The 22,125-nt window shown below is 35.8% G+C and overlaps 1 protein-coding gene across 4 annotated transcripts in view; it reads left to right on the top strand.

Annotated features, from left to right (window-relative positions):
• Positions 1-22,125, top strand: part of LOC127878044 (receptor-type tyrosine-protein phosphatase F-like) — a 92,637-nt gene that overhangs the window by 42,737 nt on the left and 27,775 nt on the right. For all 4 annotated transcript variants that reach the window (XM_052424446.1, XM_052424447.1, XM_052424448.1 and 1 more), the window contains 6 exons: positions 9,388-9,500; positions 12,205-12,295; positions 13,843-13,919; positions 15,771-15,807; positions 16,758-16,855; positions 18,355-18,486. In XM_052424446.1, coding sequence (XP_052280406.1) covers positions 9,388-9,500; positions 12,205-12,295; positions 13,843-13,919; positions 15,771-15,807; positions 16,758-16,855; positions 18,355-18,486 — 548 coding nt within the window. The remainder of the gene's footprint in view (positions 1-9,387; positions 9,501-12,204; positions 12,296-13,842; positions 13,920-15,770; positions 15,808-16,757; positions 16,856-18,354; positions 18,487-22,125) is intronic.

Here is a 22,125-nt window from a genome sequence, read left to right as displayed (position 1 = left end):
CACTAGGTCAAAGGTCAAGGTCATGGTGACCTAAAATAGAAAAATGGTTTCCGGATGATAACTTAAGAACGCTTATAGCTAGGATCATGAAACTTCATAGGTATATTGATCATGACTGGAAAATGACCCCTATATATTTTCAGTTCACTAGGTCAAAGGTCAAGGTCACAGTGACAGAAAACATATTCACACAATGGCTGTCACTACAACGGAGAGCCCATATGGGGGGCATGCATGTTTTACAAACAGCCCTTGTATCATGCATTAAGTGCACTTTTGGTAGTTGGTATACCATATGAATTGATTTAACGCTGTTCTGGCTGCTTATTTGCAAGATATTCATTGTGCTATTGTTTGTTATCATAATTCAATGGGACATGTTTGTTTTCCTAGAAAACTATACCAAATTATCTTGCAGAATGGATGGCCTGTTGCCAATTTACCAAATAGCAGTTTGGGGTAGGGGTCCCAAGGGTACATCAATTGATCAATCAATGTTGTATTAAAAATGGTATTGCTAAGATTATAAAGAATTTTAAGGTTTAGATTCTTTTGTTATCAAAGGTAGACCACTGCAGACAATAATGAAAGAACAAAAAAAAACAGACTGACAAAAACAAATCTTGCTTATGACCATATAACAGTCAGTGTTGTATTAAAAATGGTATTTGGGTGATTATAAAGAATGTTAATGTTTAGATTCTTTTGTAATCAAAGGAAGACCACTGCAGACAATAATGAAAGAACAAAAAAAAAACAGACTGATACAAACAAATCTTGCTCATGATCATAAAAACACAGTCAGTGTTGTATTAAAAATGGTATTTTTGTGATTATAAAATATTTTAAGGTTTAGATTCTATTGTAATCAAAGGAAGACCTCTGCAGACTACTGCAGACAATAATGAAAGAACAAAAAACAGACTAACAAAAACAACTCTCGCTCATGATCATACAAACACTTTATTATTTGAGTGCATAATAAAAGTTATTTAATATATGAAACTGGTCAATGTTTCAATTATTTTAAACGATTGCTTAATAAAAAAATGGCAACGTATTTTCAAGTTTTCTTGACATGACAACTTTTATCTTACATTTTGGCATCCACAAATTTGGTGCATATAAAGCATGACTTCCTGTTAAACATGGGTAAGTTCAATATTTGTGTTAAACATGGGTAAGTTCAATATTTGTGTTAAACATGGGTAAGTTCAATACTCAAGCATCATCTATTCATTTGCGTTTGCTTCTATTGGACACATTGCACACATACAAATAAGTGTTTTGTGTAAACAATAAGGGGGAATTAAGTTTATCTTATTAGCTACTGGAAATGTATTTGTACTGGATTCATCGATATGCATCTCAAATAACTAAACAGGTGCTTTAAATAATAAGTGTTTAAACGTCAATAAGGACAACATTTTGTTATCCCCCTCGAAAAGTGAAGGGATATAGAATAAGTGTTATGAGTCTGTTGGTCTGTCACTAACTTTTCATGTCTTTATCTTAGAAACTATTAAAGATGAAACTTCATGGGTATATAGATATCAATGAGAAGTGCCATGCACATGAACCATAAACCTACACTTCTTAAATTAAGATGCCATAAAAGATTTCAACAACAAAACTATGGATATATAGAATTATCAATTATAAAAATTGCAATGCATAAGAAAAAGTACCCGACACTTGATTATTTTCTTTAGACTGTACTGTTTATAATCGGTTTTGCACCCATCTATGAACACAATTTATTTGGCGGGGGGTATCAATTCAGCAAATTTGCTTGGTCATATTTTGTTTGAACATTATATTGCTATACAAAATTCTCTTCCTTGTTCACATCTAATGTTACCCGCTATTTGGTTTGTTGACCATAGTCCTTTTATCCTGCAAAAAATCGGGCGAAGTATGCTGGGGAATAAACATGGGGTTGATTATGAATATTAACGACTGTAATTTTGTTTTTCCCAAATAAGCAAACAGAAAAGTCTTGCATAAATATGTTATTTTGTACTATTTTTTATGCCCCCGGTAGGTTGGCATATAGCATTTGAACTGTCTGTCTGTCCGTCCGTCAGTCTGTCGGAAAACTTTAACAATATTTGCAATATCTTTTGCAATATTGAAGATAGCAACTTGATATTTGGCATGCATATGTATCTCATGGAGCTGCACATTTTGAGTGGTGACAGGTCAAGGTCATACTTCAAGGTCAAAAGTAAAAAACTACAATTCAAGGGAAGTAAGAAGCTTTAAAAGGGAGATAATTTCTAAACCTGCCAAATTAAATATTGAAATTTTATTTCAAGGCGGCGCAATAGGGGGCATTGTGTTTCTGACAAACACATCTCTTGTTTTTATTTGAATTAAGGTGTTTGAAAAAGTATGAATTATACAGTTAAATTAATATGTAACTACTAACTTCTTTTCGAAGAATAAACATGACTGTACAGTTTCTTTAAACTAGAGAGAATGCTTTTCATTCAAAGACTTTAGTCTACAATATGTAAGAAGTCATTTTAATGGACCAACTTTTCAAAAACTTCCTGTTTTGTCTTTGTTTTCACTGTTCAACAATTGTTTCCCAATTTTTTTAAATTCTGGAGTGAATAGTTTATTTTACACTCAATGCATTCTTTGATGCCCTGTGTTATATAAACAAGACCAAAAAACGAAAACAACATGATTTTAAGTTTAACTTAAAGGCTCAGTTGGAGTTATTGATAATTTCTACAATATGTAAGAAGTCATTTTAATGGACCAACTTTTCAAAAAATTCCTGTTTTGTCTTTGTTTTCACTGTTCAACAATTGTTGTTTCCCAATTTTTTTAAATTGTGGAGTGAATAGTTTATTTAACACTCAATGCATTCTTTGATGCCCTGTGTTATATAAACAAGACCAAAAAACGAAAACAACATGATTTTAAGTTTAACTTATAAAAGGCTCAGTTGGAGTTATTGATAATTTCTCTTTATTTCTGACAATGAAATTTATTCATACATTCCAATTGAGTGGACTCATACAAATTAATATTAGAACCAATCAGCTTAACATATCAGAGTTTTGAAACCAACATTTTAAGTTTATTTAAAGTATGAACTAACATTGTAGCTTGTCAATATTAAACTTAAAGCTTATGAATTTGATCTTGTCGGCATAAATTAAGCACTTGAATTATTTCTTATATATGTTTGTATTTTTACCCAGCAAACAATCTATATGGGACCCATTTCCAGGGTCCCATGTTGGCACCTATATGGGCCCCATGTGGGCTGCCAACATGGGACCCAGATGGGGAGTGCAACTGGGCTCCACATGGGTCCCATCTGGGCTGCCCCATGTATGTATATGGGGCAGCCCAGATGGGACCCATATGGAGCCCGGTTGCACTCCCCATCTTAGTCCCATGATGGCAGCCCTTATGGGACCCATATAGGTGCCTTTATGGGTCCCACATGGGCAGCCCTTTTACTCAATATGGGCTACATACGGGCAGCCCTTTTACTCAATATGGGCTACATACGGGCAGCCCTTTTACTCAATATGGGCTACATACAGGCAGCATTGTACTAAATATGGGCTACAAACGGGTAGCATTGTATTCAATATGGGTACACAGAGCCTATACAATTTTGGACAGCGCATTAATGGAAATTCATGTTATGTTAGAAATAATATGTAGGCTGCAAACATGAAATACTGTGTGTTCAAATTGAACATCAGACAAAAGATTCTTGTACATGTATAGTTTACCTGAGCACAACGTGCTCAATGGTGAGCTTTTGTTATCACCAGTTTTGTCCGTAGTCGGTCATCAACAATTGTCTATTATCCCACTTTTACAGGGAATTCGACTGATTAAAGCTCTGTTGTTATCCCCACGCTTTTTGCAAAAAAGGTGGGGATATTGTGGTGATCTCCGCCGTCCGTCCATCCGTCCGTCCGTCCGTCCGTCTGTCCGTCCGTCCTGGCCACTATCTCCTCCTACACTAAAAGCACTAGAACCTTGAAATTTACACACATGGTAGCTATGAGCATATGTGCGACCCTGCACTATTTGGAATTTTGATCTGACCCCTGGGTCAAAAGTTACAGGGGTTGGGGTGGGGCCGCGTCAGAAATTATCACTCATTTTTTTAGGTTATTTTACATTTACTTCTTTATTTCTACACCGATTCACTTCAAATTGATACTGGACCTCACCTATGACAATACGGTCAATCTCAACCATGCATGGCCCCATTCCCAACCCTGGGGCGCCCCGCCCACATAGGCCACACCCACCAAAAATTTCCATTTACTATAATTTTTTCATTTCTACACGGATTCACTTCAAATTGATACTGAACTTTTGTTATGACATTAGGGTCAATCTCAACTATGCATGGCCCCAATCCCAACCCTGGGGTGCCCGCCCACATAGGCCACACCCACCAAAAAATTCCATTTACTATAATTTTTTCATTTCTACACGGATTCACTTCAAATTGATACTGAACTTCTCTTATGACATTAGGGTCAATCTCAACTATGCATGGCCCCATAACCAACCCTGGGGCCCCGCCCACATAGACCACACCCACCCAAAATTGCCTTTACTATAATTTCTTCATTTCTACACCGATTCACTTCAAATTGATATTGAACTTCTCTTATGACAATACAGTCAATCTCAACTATGCATGGCCCCATTACCAACCCTGGGGCGCCCCGCCCACATAGACCACACCCACCCAAAATTGCCTTTTACTATAATTTCTTCATTTCTACACCGATTCACTTCAAATTGATACTGAACCTCTCTTATGACAATACCGTCAATCTCAACTATGCATGGCACAATTACCAACCCTGGGGCGCCCTGCCCACATATGTCACACCCACCCAAAATTGCCTTTTACTATAACTTCTTCATTTCTACACCAATTCACTTCTAATTGATGATGAACTTCTCTTATGACAATACGGTCAATCTCAGCTATGCATGGCCCCATTACCAACCCTGGGGCACACCTAGGTCAAACATTCGGCGTGGGGATACGCGTCGGCCTCTGCCGCGCCATTTCTAGTTTAAATTTCATCTATAATCAACGGCACGTGCTACGTTGTTAGTCTACGTTGTAAACAAATGCAGTTCCTTGTATAAACAACTAAATGTTAGATTGATATTATAAAACTTATAGATTTGCAATTCAATATGAATAAAATTGTAATTAATAACGCATGACTCTTTGTCACAGAACGATATTCTGATTTAAAAAAATGATTATTTGATCAGTGGTTATTTTTAAAACGCAGAGTATTACACTTACCTCGGTTACACTACAGTCATTATCAAAATACGACAAACACTCATGAAAACTAATTTTATTTAAATAAAAAAGGTTTAATGAATAAAAAGTGGGATAAATAGAATAATAGGTTAGTGTTGATTATAGATCAGGTTTATCATGCTCGGCACGAAAACGAAAAAGCACTCGCCAAGGCTCGTGCTTTTTGTTTTCTAAGCCTCGCATGATAAACCTGATCTATAATCAACACTAACCTATTATTCTCTATTTTAAAACTCAACTCCAGGCTAGATTTATTGTACGATCTTCTTAAAACTTCGAAGATTTGTCGCAATGATATCTTGGACAAGTTGAAAAATGGTTCCGTTTGGTTGAAAAACATTGCCACCTGGGGGTGGGACATTTTTCCTTATATGGCTATAGTTAATCCTTGTTAACACTCTAGAGGCCACATTTATTGTCTAATCATCATGAAATTTGGTCAAAAGAGTTCAAAAATGGTTGCGGTAGGTTGAAGACATGGCTGCAAGGGGGCAGGGCATTTTTTCTTTTATGGCTATAGTAAAACCTTGTTTACACTCTAGAAGACACTTTTTAATGTCCAATCTCCATGAAACTTGGTCACGACATTTGTTTTAATGCTTTCTTTGATGAGTTAGAAAATGGTGCCCATTTGTTGAAAAACATTGCCCCAGGTGGGCAGGGCATTAATCTTTGTATGGCTATAGTAGAACCATTTTAACACTCAAATCTTAAATCTTCATGAATTGGTTAGAACATATGTTCTAATGATATCTTGTGCTGCACCGAACAGATCAGTTCCTTTGTATCTTAGGTGAGCAACTTTCGGCCCTCTTTTTTGTTTGTGAACTTGTTCATGTATGCTTTCGTAGCTTTATTTTGATGCCAGTATGGAAACAGATGTTTTGACAGTAATGTTATGTTAATTTATTATATACCTGTTTAATGCATTTAACAAAATACAGGTTGTATCAATCGTTTAAATAAAAAATCCCGTATTACGCTACTCGCTGTTTCCAATTCTGTATTACCATACTAGCCGGACTACTTCGACACATTTTATGACGTCACATTACGCGCACCGAAAATAGAAATATTTTATATTACGAAATATATTACGTAGTTCATCGTTTGACGTCATTTCTGTGACGAAACACAATAGTTTTATATAAACTCTATGGAATTTTAGGACATTCCATCGGACGTGGTGCTTTTTAACAGTAAACTATTTGTTAAAAACATGGAACGAATTCAAAACGTATTTTGGAGTGTGTGTTTATCATGCATAAATGTATATTTCGATAGGAATACAATTAAATAGTGTAGTTTAAACTAAGTTTCGATAAAGACATGGAAGATAGAAGTGGAAGTGCATATTGTTTCAACGTTTTTGTTATAAACAGCGGATTAAAGTGGTCAACTTAATTGTTATAAAGATTGGATTAACGATGGCATTTATTAAGGTACGCGTGTCGGAAACCTGTGTTTTCCCGGTTCGAATGTTTACACGTTAATTTACATAAACTGTATTCATACGCGTCTTAAATAAACTGGTGTACCGTTTTAGTCATTGTTTTGTCAAATTTGTTAAAGTAAAAAATACAATTGTTAACTGTTTTCGTTAGTTGTTGTATATAATAAAAGGAATATTACGCTAGTCAATTGTTCCAAGAGTTTGTATCACTCTCGTGGCTTGTGCTATTTCGCACCACACTCGAGGCTCCGCCTCTCGTGTAAAACGTCATCACACAAGCCACTCGAGTGATACAAACTCTTGGAACAATTGACTAGCGTAATATTCCGTATATATTTGTGTGTTAATGTCTGTTTCTCGTTTATGATGATGATCTGTATACTAGAAGCAGAGCTCCAGATAAAAATTTGGTCAAATTCTTATTTACTCCCTATTTTAAAAATTAATTCTTATTTAACCCCATATTTATAAAATTAATTCTTAACACTATATTACCAAATAATTTTTATTCATTGTTTTTGACAAATCAACAATCCAACATTTTGGTTTATAGTCTTGGAAAAGCCTGGCTTTCCACCCCGTTTCTTGCTTTCCCATAATCGGACAGCTTTTTCTGGCTCAAATGACCCCACATCTATCTTGCTCATCTTGCTTTTTTTGCCTTCCACGCTTCGATACACCGCTTCGGTCGGCCATTTTGATTTTTTTATTTAAAACGGTAACTGACACTTCGGCTTAGGTCATAATGACATTTTGGTCGCCGTTTAAGTCATATCAAAAATATATATTTAACATTTAATTTTAATGACATTTTGAATAGGTATATTGTATATTACTTGTGTATAAAAATTACGATAAGTGTAATTAAAAAGGTACAATAAACAGTAATGACTTGCCTGCAATGCCAGGAGAACAGAATCGAGACCGTTTGGCCTTAGACCGTTCTTAGGTGTGGCCCTTTCTCACAGCAAACGCTTGAGTGACGTTGACTTAAAGTTGTAGTTTTAATTGAGCGCCTAGACGAGTCAGAACCGGGATGAAATGTTTACCGTATATAATTTACTACTGGAAGTTTTACGCATGTTCGAAAATGTTGAATTCGTGTTTTATTTTTTCAATGCGTAACTTTACGCAAAGATTTTAAATCTAATTCATTATTTAAAAAATTTAATTCGTTTTTACGCCTTTACGCATGTTATCTGGAGCACTGCTAGAAGTGAAACTTATTAGCTACACAGATATAAGAAAAAGAGATCCGCTGTCCTCCATGTTTGGATAAACTTCATTTACATATGTCTTCTCTGACTAAAAGATTAAGTTGAAATTTAAACAGGTCTTACTTTACAAGCCACCTGTAAAGTCTTTTGGAAAGTAGCCTTTTTTCATTTTTTTTTAATTGCTTGGTGTGAAACCTACAAAAAAAAATATTCTGTATATCTTCAAACACAGACATACAGTAATGTTTGTAAAATAGGTCCCTTGTAATGTGAAAACAGGTATTATGCCATATTTTGCCAGCTTAGCTTCAAACTTTCAAGCGCATTTGCACAGTCTGGTTAGGAGCAGATAATATGACCCTTCATAGGAGCAGATAATATGACCCTTCATAGAAGCAGATAATATGACCCTTCATAGGAGCAGATAATATGACCCTTCATAGGAGCAGATAATATGACCCTTCATAGGAGCAGATAATATGACCCTTCATTGAAGCAGATAATATGACCCTTCATAGAAGCAGATAATATGACCCTTCATAGAAGCAGATAATATGACCCTTCATAGAAGCAGATAATATGACCCTTCATAGAAGCAGATAATATGACCCTTCATAGAAGCAGATAATATGACCCTTCATAGAAGCAGATAATATGACCCTTCATAGGAGCAGATAATATGACCCTTCATAGGAGCAGATAATATGACCCTTCATAGAAGCAGATAATATGACCCTTCATAGAAGCAGATAATATGACCCTTCATAGAAGCAGATAATATGACCCTTCATAGAAGCAGATAATATGACCCTTCATAGAAGCAGATAATATGACCCTTCATAGAAGCAGATAATATGACCCTTCATAGGAGCAGATAATATGACCCTTCATAGAAGCAGATAATATGACCCTTCATAGAAGCAGATAATATGACCCTTCATAGGAGCAGATAATATGACCCTTCATAGGAGCAGATAATATGACCCTTCATAGGAGCAGATAATATGACCCTTCATAGAAGCAGATAATATGACCCTTCATAGAAGCAGATAATATGACCCTTCATAGAAGCAGATAATATGACCCGTCATAGGAGCAGATAATATGATCCTTCATAGAAGCAGATAATATGATCCTTTATAGGAGCAGATAATATGACCCTTCATAGGAGCAGATAATATGATCCTCCATAGGAGCAGATAATATGATACTTTATAGGAGCAGATAATATGACCCTTCATAGGAGCAGATAATATGACCCTTCATCATTATGCAGATGCAGATGCATATCCTGCGCTACATTATTTGGATATGTTCTAAGGTCCATTCTTACCTGCTGCTGCTCACATGTTGATGTTTTTTTTCCTTTTCAGAATCAGTGGAAAAGGAGGTAAAAGCTTTACGACAACAGCCCATACAAGTGCACGAGTTTGTCAATAAATTGCACCAGAAAAAACTTGACATGTACCTCAACTTTGAAGTGCGGGTAAGTTCAGAAAGTGCAAGTTCATGAAACTTCAGAAAGCTGAGTTGAAAACACCAATTCATCTGAACATTTATTGCCAATTAACCATAGTAATTGTAAAATGGGGATTATGAGAAATAAGTTTTTTCTTGCAAATGAACTTTTCAATAAAAGGTATGAACTGTTTCTAAAGTTGCTTTGCTGATATGGACAAAACTGATTGCTCTTCGAAAGTGGTTGCCTCATTTTGATCTGTGCAGGTACTCAGATCAAAATCAAGTGGTAGCTTTCTGAAAGTACACCAATCAAATCGCATTGACATTCATGTGAATACGTTGCAAACTGTCTGCTACCACTGTTCACAAACATGACATTGAAGGAAATGATGCATTATCATAAATTTATGTTAAAGCCATTTTGATAATTATAATAACGATTATGACTAAGGTTGTTGATGAAAACCTGGATACCAATAATCACATTGTTTGTCCAAAAATCACATTAGAAAAACTAGATCAAAATGTAAAGAAGCAAGTACATTGTCATATTGATTTTTAACCAGGTTTTCCGAAGGAAAAAAATTGTTATTAGATTGGCGAATGCGGGCGGGCTGGCTGGCTGGCGGGCTGGCTGGCTGGCTGGCGGGCTGGCGGAACAAGCTTGTCCGGGCCATAACTATGTCGTTCATTGTCAGATTTTAAAATCATTTGGCACATTTGTTCACCATCATTGGACGGTGTGTCGCGCGAAATAATTACGTCGATATCTCCAAGGTCAAGGTCACACTTTGAGTTCAAAGGTCAAAAATGGCCATAAATGAGCTTGTCCTGGCCATAACTATGTCATTCATTGTGAGATTTTAAAATCATTTGGCACATTTGTTCACCATCATGGTACGGTGTGTCGCACGAAAGAATCACGTCAATATCTCCAATGTCAAGGTCGCCACGACTAATAATAGATTATTTTTTTTTAAACAAACTTACAAAGGGGGTTAATTTTGTTTGTTCATTTCAAAAGTTCAGTTTGAGTTTTCTCCCTTTATCAGATTTTTTTTTCACAATGAAAACCTGGTTTTGTGACAATTTTGTCCCTTGTTAAAACATAACATGTTGCAAGTGTAGTGTAAGCTTGACTAGAACTTTATTTTTTCCTCATGTGTATAATGTCAGATCCCACTTCATTTGACCAGTGTGTATAAGGTGTATTGTCAGATCCCACTTGGTTTCACCAATCTGTATAGAGTGTATTGTCAAATCTCACTTCATTTGACCAGTGTGTATAGAGTGAATTGTCTGATCCCACATATGACCAGTGTGTATAGCGTGTATAATGCAAGATCCCACATTATTTGACCAGTGTAAATAGAGTGTATTGTCAGATCCCACCATATTTGACCAGTGTGTATAGTGTATAATGTCAGATCCCACTTTATTTGACCAGTGTTTATAGCATGTATTGTTAGATCCCACTTTATTTGACCAGTGTTTATAAAGTGGGTATAGAGTTTATTGTTAGATTTCTCGCCTCCTACAAAAATAACCTAATTCGATTGGCTTACAGCGGTCACATGCCCATGGTGTATTTTTCATACACCCTTAGTAATTTCCATACATCCCGAGTAATCAAGTAGTCGGTTGAGATATAATTGTTACACAGTTTGTAACTGTAACTGATGGTGTATGGGATATACATCCTCAATACTTTCATACCTTGCTCTAGTATGGTATGAAATTACTGAGGGTGTATATCCCATACACCATCAGTTACTAACAATGTAACTAATAATCCCACTTAATTTGAATGTTTTGTCATACCCTTCATTATTTGAACAGTGTATATAGTGTATTGTCAAATCCTACTTTATTTCACCAATCTGTATATAGTGTAACTGTTGTCAGATCCCACTTCATTTGAGCAGTGTGTAGAGAGTGTATTGTCAGATCCCACTTCATTTGATCAGTTTATAGATATATAATGTCAGATCCCACTTTATTTGACCAGTGTGTAGAGAGTGTATTGTCAGATCCCACTTCATTTGACCAGTTTATAGAGTGTATAATGTCAGATCCCACTTTATTTGACCAGTGTGTATAGAGTGTAGTGTCAGATCCCACTTTATTTGACCAGTGTGTATAGAGTGTAGTGTCAGATCCCACTTTATTTGACCAGTGTGTATAGAGTGTGTATAGAGTATTATCAGAACACACACATGACAAGTGTGTATAGAGTGTTGAGTCAGATCCCACTTTATTTGACCATTAATTGTGTCATCATGTGTATTGAACAGATATTACTAGGATCTGCAAATATAATGGTTTAAAGTGCCAGAACATTGTCAGTCAGATGAATATTACAGTGTATCATACCAATTTCATATTGTCAACAGACATTTGTAGAACCTGTGTGTGTAACCTGTTTGTTTTTAGTGTGCATTGTCAAAAACAACTTTTTATAAGGGCAATTTTTTTTTAATGCACAAATACCTTTACCTGATTCTGAGTTTCTCTCATTTGTGTCTTTTAAGCCATTGAATATTTACCTGAAAATAAGCTTTGATAAAAAACATATTTATGTGACAATGGTGCTAGAGTTTACACCTATATGAATACTACTATATATTTGAAGGAAATCAAAATGTTCCAAATGGTCAAAATGAAATCAAATGTGGAACAAATTAATTTTTTGCATATTTTTCCTACTCAGAAAGGTCATTGTGTTGCAGGCTATTGTACACCACCAAGTTGAGTACCCTTGCACCATAGCCATTCAACCAGAAAACTTCAGCAGTAATGTAACACAGGATGTGGTGCCTTGTAAGTCTTAGAATTCCTTTACTTATTTAACCCAATTATGCCTAATAGACTCTCCTATCCTTCTAAATTGGATTAATTTATTTCAAAACTTAGGGATGTCTAGTATATTTATTTCTATATTTATAATATTTCTTACGGAAATTCCTTTAAGCAAACAGCGAAGACCCAGATGAGATGCCGCATCATGCGGCATCTCATCTGGGTCAACGCTGTTTGCCAAGGACTTTTTTCTAGACGCTAGGCATAAATGGGTTAAGTTGTGTTTTATTCACTAACTTAGTGTTTTTATGCCCCAGGATTGAAAGATTGGGGGTATATTGTTTTTGACCTGTCTGTCTGTTTGTCATTCATTCAATCATTCATTCATTCATTCATTGTGTTTGTCCCAAAACTTTAACCTTGGTTAAAGTTTGATAACTTTTGCAATATAATTGAAGATAGTAACTTCATATTTGGCATGCATATGTATTGCGTGGAGCTGCACATTTTAAGTGGGGAAAAGTCAAGGTCATCCTTCCAGGGCAAAGGTAAAATATCATTGTATTTTTCTTTCCTAAAACTTTAACCTTCATTAAAGTTTGGTCATAACTTTTTTAATATTGAAGATATCAACTTGATATTTGGCATGCATGTGTATTTCATGGAGCTGCATATTTTGAGTGGTGAAATGTCAAGGTCAAGGTCATCCTTCAAGGTCAAAGGTCAAATTTATGGCTTCAAAGCGGCACAATAGGGGGCATGATTGTGTTTCTGACAAACACATCTCTTGTTAATTTAATTAAATGGTGGGAAACAAAGAATAATTAATGTGCAGATAGCAGCAAGTTATAAGTATTGACAATTTATTTCATAATATTGATTGTTTTAAACAATTAAGTCTCTCTTCAAATTTGCTAATTTGATTGATTGGCACTTTACATGCATGCTTGAATCCAGGGGCTGAAATGACATTAAACATAATTGATGAACTCTGTGACCATTTAGCAGCCAGGTATTCTACAGACTCTCATTATCATGGCCAGATGCCATCAATAAAAACACAGCCACAAATATTTGTAATGAATATAATTTCATATAGACTTCAGAGTTGCGCAAGTGTAAGAATTTATAAACGCATGAATGAGCATTGGGCCATCTTTATAAAATTGATTATTTTTTAAACCTGAATCTAATAAGATGGCTGGTGTGTCAATCTGTATGCAAGTTTTCAGTGCACACACAAAGCACAGCTCCGAAGTTATAATGCACAATGCAAAAATGCTATCCATGTAAAAAACATTCTGTTAGAAATATGTGGATGCGAGCATTGAACACCAGCTTTACGTGGATATTCAGAATATTCTGATGTATGTGAAGAAACAAAAACGTCTAAATTCCCATGATAGCAACAGTTCATTGAAGAAGCAATGTGAAGGGTTGTGAACTTCATAAATATCTTTTTACAAGTCATTATTGGAGATTAGATGGCTGTGGCTAAAGAAAAAGTCTCTTATACCATTGTTTATTGATACGGGGGACATATTTAAGTCTGCTGGATTTGGTTTCAGATGACCATTCCCTGGTGAAAATCGAGGGCTTTTCACTCACTAAAGAGGAAATGTACATAAATGCCAGTTACATACAGGTGCTCTTTTTATCATTGTAACATTATTTGTATTGACTTTGGTAGACATCAGTTCAACTGTTTACGGTCACTTTTAAATAATACTTATTATCCCCTGCCATAGGCGGAGGGATATTGTTTTGGCGTTGTCCATCTTTCCCTCCGTCCGTCCGACCGTCCAGTCGTCCGGCCGGCACTTTTGTGTCCGGAGCCATGTCTTGGAAGTGCTTTGGCAGATTTCATTGAAACTTGGTATGAGTATATATATGGATGAGAGGATGATGCACGCTGAATGGCATTGTACACCATCGGTTAATAACGGAGTAATGGCCCTTTGTATCTTGAAAAAATGCTTTTTTGTTTTCCGGAGCCATATCTTGGAAGTGCTTTGGCGGATTTCATTGAAACTTGGTATGAGTATATATATGGATAAGAGGATGATGCAGGCCAAATGGCATTGTACACCATTGGATAAAAACAGAGTTATGGCCCTTTGTATCTTGAAAAAAAAAGCTTTTTGTGTGTGTCTGGAGACATATCTTGGAAGTACTTTGACGGATTTCTTTGAAACTTGGTATGAGTATATAAATGGATAAAAGGATGATTCACGTTGGCGTTGTCCATCCGTCCAGGAATATTTGTGTCCAGAAGTATATTGGTGGGGGATATCAATTCAACGAATTTGCTTGTCGATAATGGCATGATTAATTATGCTAATACACTTGATAATACTTAATGATACTGTCAGCCTACATTTCTCTTAATGATATTGTAACAGTTTATTACACTTTATTATACCATTACACATTAATACACTTAATGATACTGTAACATTTTTTTTACTATTTATGATATTGCTACAGTTTAATATAAATTATCTGTTAAAGTTTGTAATACTTAATGATCCTATTATAATTATACTTTAACACCCTTAATGATTCTGGCATAACCTTATACCTATAATGACACTGATTTTACATAGTGATACATACATAGTTTATAATATTTTTATGTCCCCCACTATAGTAGTGGGGGACATATTGTTTTTGCCCTGTCTGTCTGTTGGTCTGTTTGCGCCAACTTTAACATTTTGCAATAACTTTTGCTATATTGAAGATAGCAATTTCATATTTGGCATGCATGTGTATCGCATGAAGCTGCACATTTTGAGTGGTGAAAGGTCAAGGTCATCCTTCAAGGTCAGAGGTCAAATATATGTGGCCAAAATCGCTCATTTTATGAATACTTTTGCAATATTGAAGATAGCAACATGATATTTGGCATGCATGTGTATCTCATAGAGCTGCACATTTTGAGTGGTGAAAGGTCAAGGTCAAGGTCATCCTTCAAGGTCAGAGGTCAAATATATGTGGCCCAAATCGCTTATTTTATAAATACTTTTGCAATATTGAAGATGGCAACTTGATATTTGGCATGCATGTGCATCTCATGGAGCTGCACATTTTGAGTGGTGAAAGGTCAAGGTCATCCTTCAAGCTCAGAGGTCAAATATATGTGGCCCAAATCGCTTATTTTATGAATACTTTTGCAATATTGAAGATAGCAACTTGATATATGGCATGCTTGTGTATCTCATGGAGCTGCACATTTTGAGTGGTGAAAGGTCAAGGTCAAGGTCATCCTTCACAAGGTCAAGGTCATCCTTCAAGGTCAAACGTCATATAGGGGGACATTGTGTTTCACAAACACATCTTGTTTATTAGTGCTTTTGATACTCTTCATGATTTTAGCTTACTTAATTATACAATCATATTTAAAATCATATTTATTTTGATACTGGTACACTTCCTTTTATAAATTAATCTAAACAAATTTACATAGAATGCAGTAAGAATTATTCTTTTTTTCTAGGGTTATAGCACACACAAGGGTTATATAGCTACACAAGGTGAGTATCATTTAAAAAATAATTTTCTTTCTTAATGCCGTGAGATTTGCCTCACATGATATTCATTAATTATATTTAACCAGGTTTTCCGAAGGAAAAAACTGGTTGTTAGATTGGCGAATGCGCGCAGGCTGGCTGGCTGGCTGGCTGGCTGGCTGGCTGGCTGGCTGGCTGGCTGGCGGGCTGGGGGGCTGGCGGGCGGGTGGAACAAGCTTGTCCGGGCCATAACTATGTCGTTCATTGTCAGATTTTAAAATCATTTGGCACATTTGTTCACCATCATTGGACGGTGTGTCGCGCGAAATAATTACGTCGATATCTCCAAGGTCAAGGTCACACTTTGAGTTCAAAGGTCAAAAATGGCCATAAATGAGGTTATCCTGGCCATAACTATGTCATTCATTGTGAGATTTTAAAATAATTTGGCACATTTGTTCACCATCATGGGACGGTGTGTCGCACGAAAGAATCATGTCAATATCTCCAATGTCAAGGTCGCCATGACTAAAAATAGATTATTTTTTTTAAAAATCCCCCTTACAAAGGGGGTTAATTTTGTTTGTTCATTTCAAAAGTTCAGTTTGAGTTTTCTCCCTTTATCAGATTTTTTTTTCACAATGAAAACCTGGTTTTGTGACAATTTTGTCCCTTGTTTCTTAAATCACTTCATATTTTACAGCAACACTAAACAATTATTATTAGTTCACCTAAAACATACTTATTAGAGCATCAGACTGTTTTGAATGTCAGAAGACTGTTAAAAGTTGTTTTAAATCAGAATAAAATGTAGAATTAGAAGTAGTTAGTTTCATAAAGTTGTGTTCAAACTAAAAATCTTATTTAAGGATGACGCCATATCAATTGGCCACATTGCATGGCTCTATTGTAAGGATCTAATTTTTCATTATTTGATATATATAACCCACCATGTTTTCTATGTGTATTGCTAGGGCCTCGTGGCAACACTGTGGCCGCATTTTGGCAGATGGTATGGCAGCAAGATGTACACGTTATCGTCATGGCCACAGGACTATTTGAACATGCAGTGGTAAGTTGTTGATTATATTAATGTCAAAATAACTATTTTTATCACATGCCATACCCTGTTTCCCATGTTATAGAACCATGACGAATATTTTTATTTTACACATGTGTAATATAATTTTTAAGCGTTTTCATTGGCTTACTTTTCATTTGATTGAACAATCGCATTTTGTTATTTTGCTGAAATGACGTTGCAACGTCAAATGACGTCACGAAATGTAAACAACATTCGGAATTTATCATTATGTTTGTGAAAATATTTATTTAATTTGGTCATTTAAAAGCATGTGATAAAAAAGATCTGACACTCGTTATCATTTCATACCATATTTTATTAAACTCGTCTAAGAAATTCGTTAGTAAGCTCGCCAAAGGCTCACTTGCTAACAAAATTCCTGAACTTGTTTCATAAAATATGGTATGATTTGACAACTCATGCCAGATTCTATATGTATATGCAGTTTAAGAAATTGATAACAATTGTATTTGAACATGTATTTATAAGGGAATGGCCACTGTCATGGTAATAGTTCTGTTTCAACATGTTATGCTAAGTAACAGACTATTTAATGGCAATAAGATTGTTTGAACATGCTGTTGTATGTAACAGACTATTGTAATGACATTATTGCTATTTTAACATGTCGTATTTGTTAACAGACAATATGATGTCCACAACAGTGTTAGAACATGAAGTTTTTAGCACTTGACTATTATCATACTAACAGCACAGTTTGAATATGCATTTCTAAATTACAAACTATTGTCATGGCAACAGAACTCTGTCTTCATTTCATTGTAAATAACAGATTATTGACTTGTTAACAGGACAGTCTGAACAGGTAGTTGTAAGTAACAAGATATTTGCTATTGCAACAGAATTGTGGGAACATGCTGGTGTAACATGTAATAAGAAATAGCTAATATTTTCAATAATTAATTGATAGGTCACACATGCTGCGTGTGGATACGCGTCGGCCTCCGCTGCGCCATTTCTAGTTTAGAAATCGTTTTGGTAAAATGATGAACTAATTAACCCGGCACTTTTGACACTGTAACACAGTGACTCTGAAATCTTTCCTGTTTATGCTCAGCCTACATACATTTACTTTTCAGTGGATTTTTTTACAGAAGACAGCAATTAATATATTTTCCTGAATATATTTTACTTATGCATGTTTTAAGGAAATTGTCGTCGGGTCATTGTGTTCATGTTATCAAACACATATGCCTACACTTCCCCACTGTAAGTGGTTAAAATTCAAATTATACAAGCCTTGCTCACGGAAAACAGGGCTTAATGCCTCTGCTTAAATTTTTATCACAGTATAACTTGAGGATACCATTAACTGCACCTGCTTATCAGGGATAACACTTTCTGCATATATATATTTCTGTAAAGAAGTATCTTTTGATTTAAAATCCAGCTCATCTGGGATTACACTTTACATACATGCATTAAGCCCTATTTTGCCATAGCTAGGCTTATTTGTAAACTTCCAGCAACAGTGTGAGAAGTACTGGGGCAGTGTGCGGAGTGCAGACAAGTACGTGCGCTACGGGGACATGCACATCCATCTAACTGACACCCGTCAGCTTGCCAAACTCACCATCAGAACATTCCAGATCTTTCCAGTAGGTAGCATAGCTCACCATCAGAACATTCAGATCTTTCCAGTAGGTAGCATAGCTCACCATCAGAACATTCAGATCTTTCCAGTAGGTAGCATAGCTCACCATCAGAACATTCCAGTAGGTAGCACAGCTCACCACCAGAACATTCCAGGGGACGGTTTCAATAAACAGCATAGTACACATTTACGATGCAATACATTTTTCGAAGATACATAATTGCTAAAGTCCATATCATATGATTATAAATTTTCAGTACTTAATAAATCACATTGGCATCTCAATTAAGCGCCGTACTTATTTGACGAGCATGGCGAGCTAGTTCGTCTACTTATTAAGATTACAAAATTCTTTCGTAAGTTAAAATTGTTGTACAATTGTTTATGAAATGGCCCCAAGATCTTTCCCGTAGGTAGCATAGCTCACAATCAGATCTTTCCAGTAGGTAGCAAAGCTCACCATCCGATTTTTCCAGTAGGTAGCATAGCTCACCATCAGATCTTTCCAGTAGGTAGCATAGCTCACCATCAGATCTTTCCAGTAGGTAGCATAGCTCACCATCAGATCTTTCCAGTAGGTAGCATAGCTCACTATCAGATCTTTCCAGTAGGTAGCATAGCTCACCATCAGATCTTTCCAGTAGGTAGCACAGCTCACAATCAGATCTTTCCAGTAGGTAGCATAGCTCCCCATCAGATTTTCAGTAGGTAGCATAGCTCACCATCAGATGTTTCCAGTAAGGTAGCATAGCTCACTGTCAGAACACTCCAGATCTTTCCAGTAGGTAGCATAGCTCAACATCAGAACATTCCAGATATTTCCAGTAGGTAACATGATTTGAATGTATCAAGTAGGTAGCATGCAGTGAATTAAGAAGGTGATATTCAATGTTTCTAATAGAGCAAATGCTTGTCATCAGAACATTTCAGATCTTCTCAGTAGGCAACATAACATTGTAGTGTATCAAGTAGGTAACAAAGATGGAAATTAAAAAGGTTTTATTCTGGTTTGTCACATGCGTGTAACAAGCAGAACATTGCAGTCCAGTAACTTAATAGTATAGTGTAACAAGAAGGTAACATGCTGTGAATTGAGAAGGTATAATGCAGTTTTTCTGATAGGTCAGAGGCTTAAAATCAGAACATTTTTAGCTCATTTATTTATTTATTTTTTAAATTATGAGCTATTGTCATCACCTTGGCATCGGTGTTGGCGTCCGGTTAAGTTTTACGTTTAGGTACACTTTTCTCATAAAGTATCAATGCTATAGCATTCAAACTTGTTACACTTACTAACTGTCATGAGGGGACTGGGCAGGCAAAGTTAGATAATTCTGGCTTGCATTTTGACAGAATTATGTGCCCTTTTTATACTTAGAATTGAAAATTTTGGTTAAGTTTTGTGTTTAGGTCCATTTTATTCCTAAAGTATCAAAGCCATTGCTTTCATACTTCCAACACTTACTAACTATCACAAGGGGACTGTGCAGGCAGAGTTATGTAACTCTGACTGGCATTTTGACAGAATTATGTGCCCTTTTATACTTAGAAAATTGAAAATTTGGTAAAGTTTTGTGTTTAGGTCCACTTTTTTCCTAAAGTATCAAAGCCATTGCTTTCATACTTGCAACACTTACTAACTATCGTAAGGGGACTGTGCAGGCAAAGTTATGTAACTCTGACTGGCATTTTGACGGAATAATGTGCCCTTTTTATACTTAGAAAATTGAAAATTTGGTTAAGTTTTGTGTTTAGGTCCACTTTTTTCCTAAAGTATCAAAGCCATTGCTTTCATACTTGCAACACTTACTAACTATTGTAAGGGGACTGTGCACGCAAAGTTATGTAACTCTGATTGGCATTTTGACGGAATTATGTGCCCTTTTTATACTAAGAAAATTGAAAATTTGGTTAATTTTGTGTTTAGGTCCACTTTTTCCTAAAGTATCAAAGCAATTGCTTTCATACTTGCAACACTTACTATCGTAAGGGGACTGTGGAGGCAAAGTTATGTAACTCTGACTAGCATTTTGACAGAATTATGTGCCCTTTTTATACTTAGAAAATCGAAAATTTGGTAAAGTTTTGTGTTAAGGTTCACTTTTTTCCTAAAGTATCAAAGCCATTGCTTTTATACTTGCAACACTTACTAACTATTGTAAGGGGACTGTGCAGGCAAAGTTATGTAACTCTGACTGGCATTTTGATGGAATTATGGGCCCTTTATACTTGAACATTTGGTTAAGTTTTGTGTCTTGGTCCACTTTACCCCTAAAGTATCATAGATATTGCTTTCATACTTGGAACATTGCAAACTATCATAAGGGGACAGTAAAGGACAAGTTGCATAACTCTGGTTGTCATTTTTACCGAATTATGGCCCTTTTTTGACTTAGTGACTTAGTGAATATATGGTTACATTTTGTGTTTAAATTCACTTTACTTCTAAAGTATCAAGGCTATTGCTTTTAAACTTTAAATACTTTCATGCTATCATGAGGGTACTGTACCTGGCAAGTTGAATTTTACCTTGACCTTTGAATGACCTTTACTCTCAAGGTCAAATTATTGTATTTTGCTAAAATTGCCATAACTTCTTTATTTATGATTAGATTTGATTGATTCTTTGACAAAACAAATCTTACCTGACATACCATAATAAATGACCACCACACCCTCACACTATACCCCCCCCCCCACCCTCACCCCAAAAAAATAATTTTTATGCCCCCGGTAGGGTGGCATATAGCAGTTGAACTGTCCGTCAGTATGTCAGTAAGTCTGTCTGTCAGTCCGAAAAAAACTTTAACATTGGCCAAAACTTTTTCACTTTTTAAGATATCAACTTGATATTTGGTATGCATGTGTATCTCATGGAGCTGCACATTTTGAGTGGTGAAAGGTCAAGGTCAAGGTCATCCTTCAAGGTCAAATGTCAAATTTATGGTGTCTGTCCATCCGAAAACTTTAACATTGGCCATAACTTTTTAAATATTGAAGATAGCAACTTGATATTTGGCATGCATGAATATCTCATGGAGCTGATCATTTTGAGTGGTGAAAGGAGAAGATGAAGGTCATCCTTCAAGGTCAAATGTCAAATATATGGCGTCTGTCCGTCGGAAAACTTTAACATTGGCCATAACTTTTTTAATATTGAAGATGGCAACTTGATATTTGGCATGCATGTGTATCTCATGAAGCTGCACATTTTGAGTGGTGGCAGTTCAAGGTCAAGGTCATCCTTCAAGGTCAAAAAAATAATAATTTTAAAGCTGCGTTCTCATGAAGCTGCACATTTTCAGTGGTGTAGGTTCAAGGTCAAGGTCATCCTTCATGGTCTAGGTCATCCTTCAAAGGTCAAACAAAATAATAAAAGGTCAGAGCAGCGTTATCATGAAGCTGCACATTTTGAGTGGTGGAAGTTCAAGGTCAAGGTCATTCTTCAAGGTCAAGGTCATCCTTCAAGGTCAAAGGTCAAAAAAATAATAATTTCAACAAGGCGTTTTCATGAAGCTGCACATTTTGATTGGTGGAAGTTCAAGGTCATCCTTCAAGATCAAGGTCATCGTTCAAGGCCAGAGGTCAAAAAAATAATATTTCAAAGCGGCCTTCTCATAAAGCTGCACATTTTGAGTGGTGG

This window comes from Dreissena polymorpha, chromosome 4, assembly GCF_020536995.1.
Source record: "Dreissena polymorpha isolate Duluth1 chromosome 4, UMN_Dpol_1.0, whole genome shotgun sequence".
Classification (NCBI taxonomy): domain Eukaryota; kingdom Metazoa; phylum Mollusca; class Bivalvia; order Myida; family Dreissenidae; genus Dreissena; species Dreissena polymorpha.
Note: the sequence above shows the minus strand (reverse complement) of the source record. Positions and strands in the feature narration are given on the sequence as shown.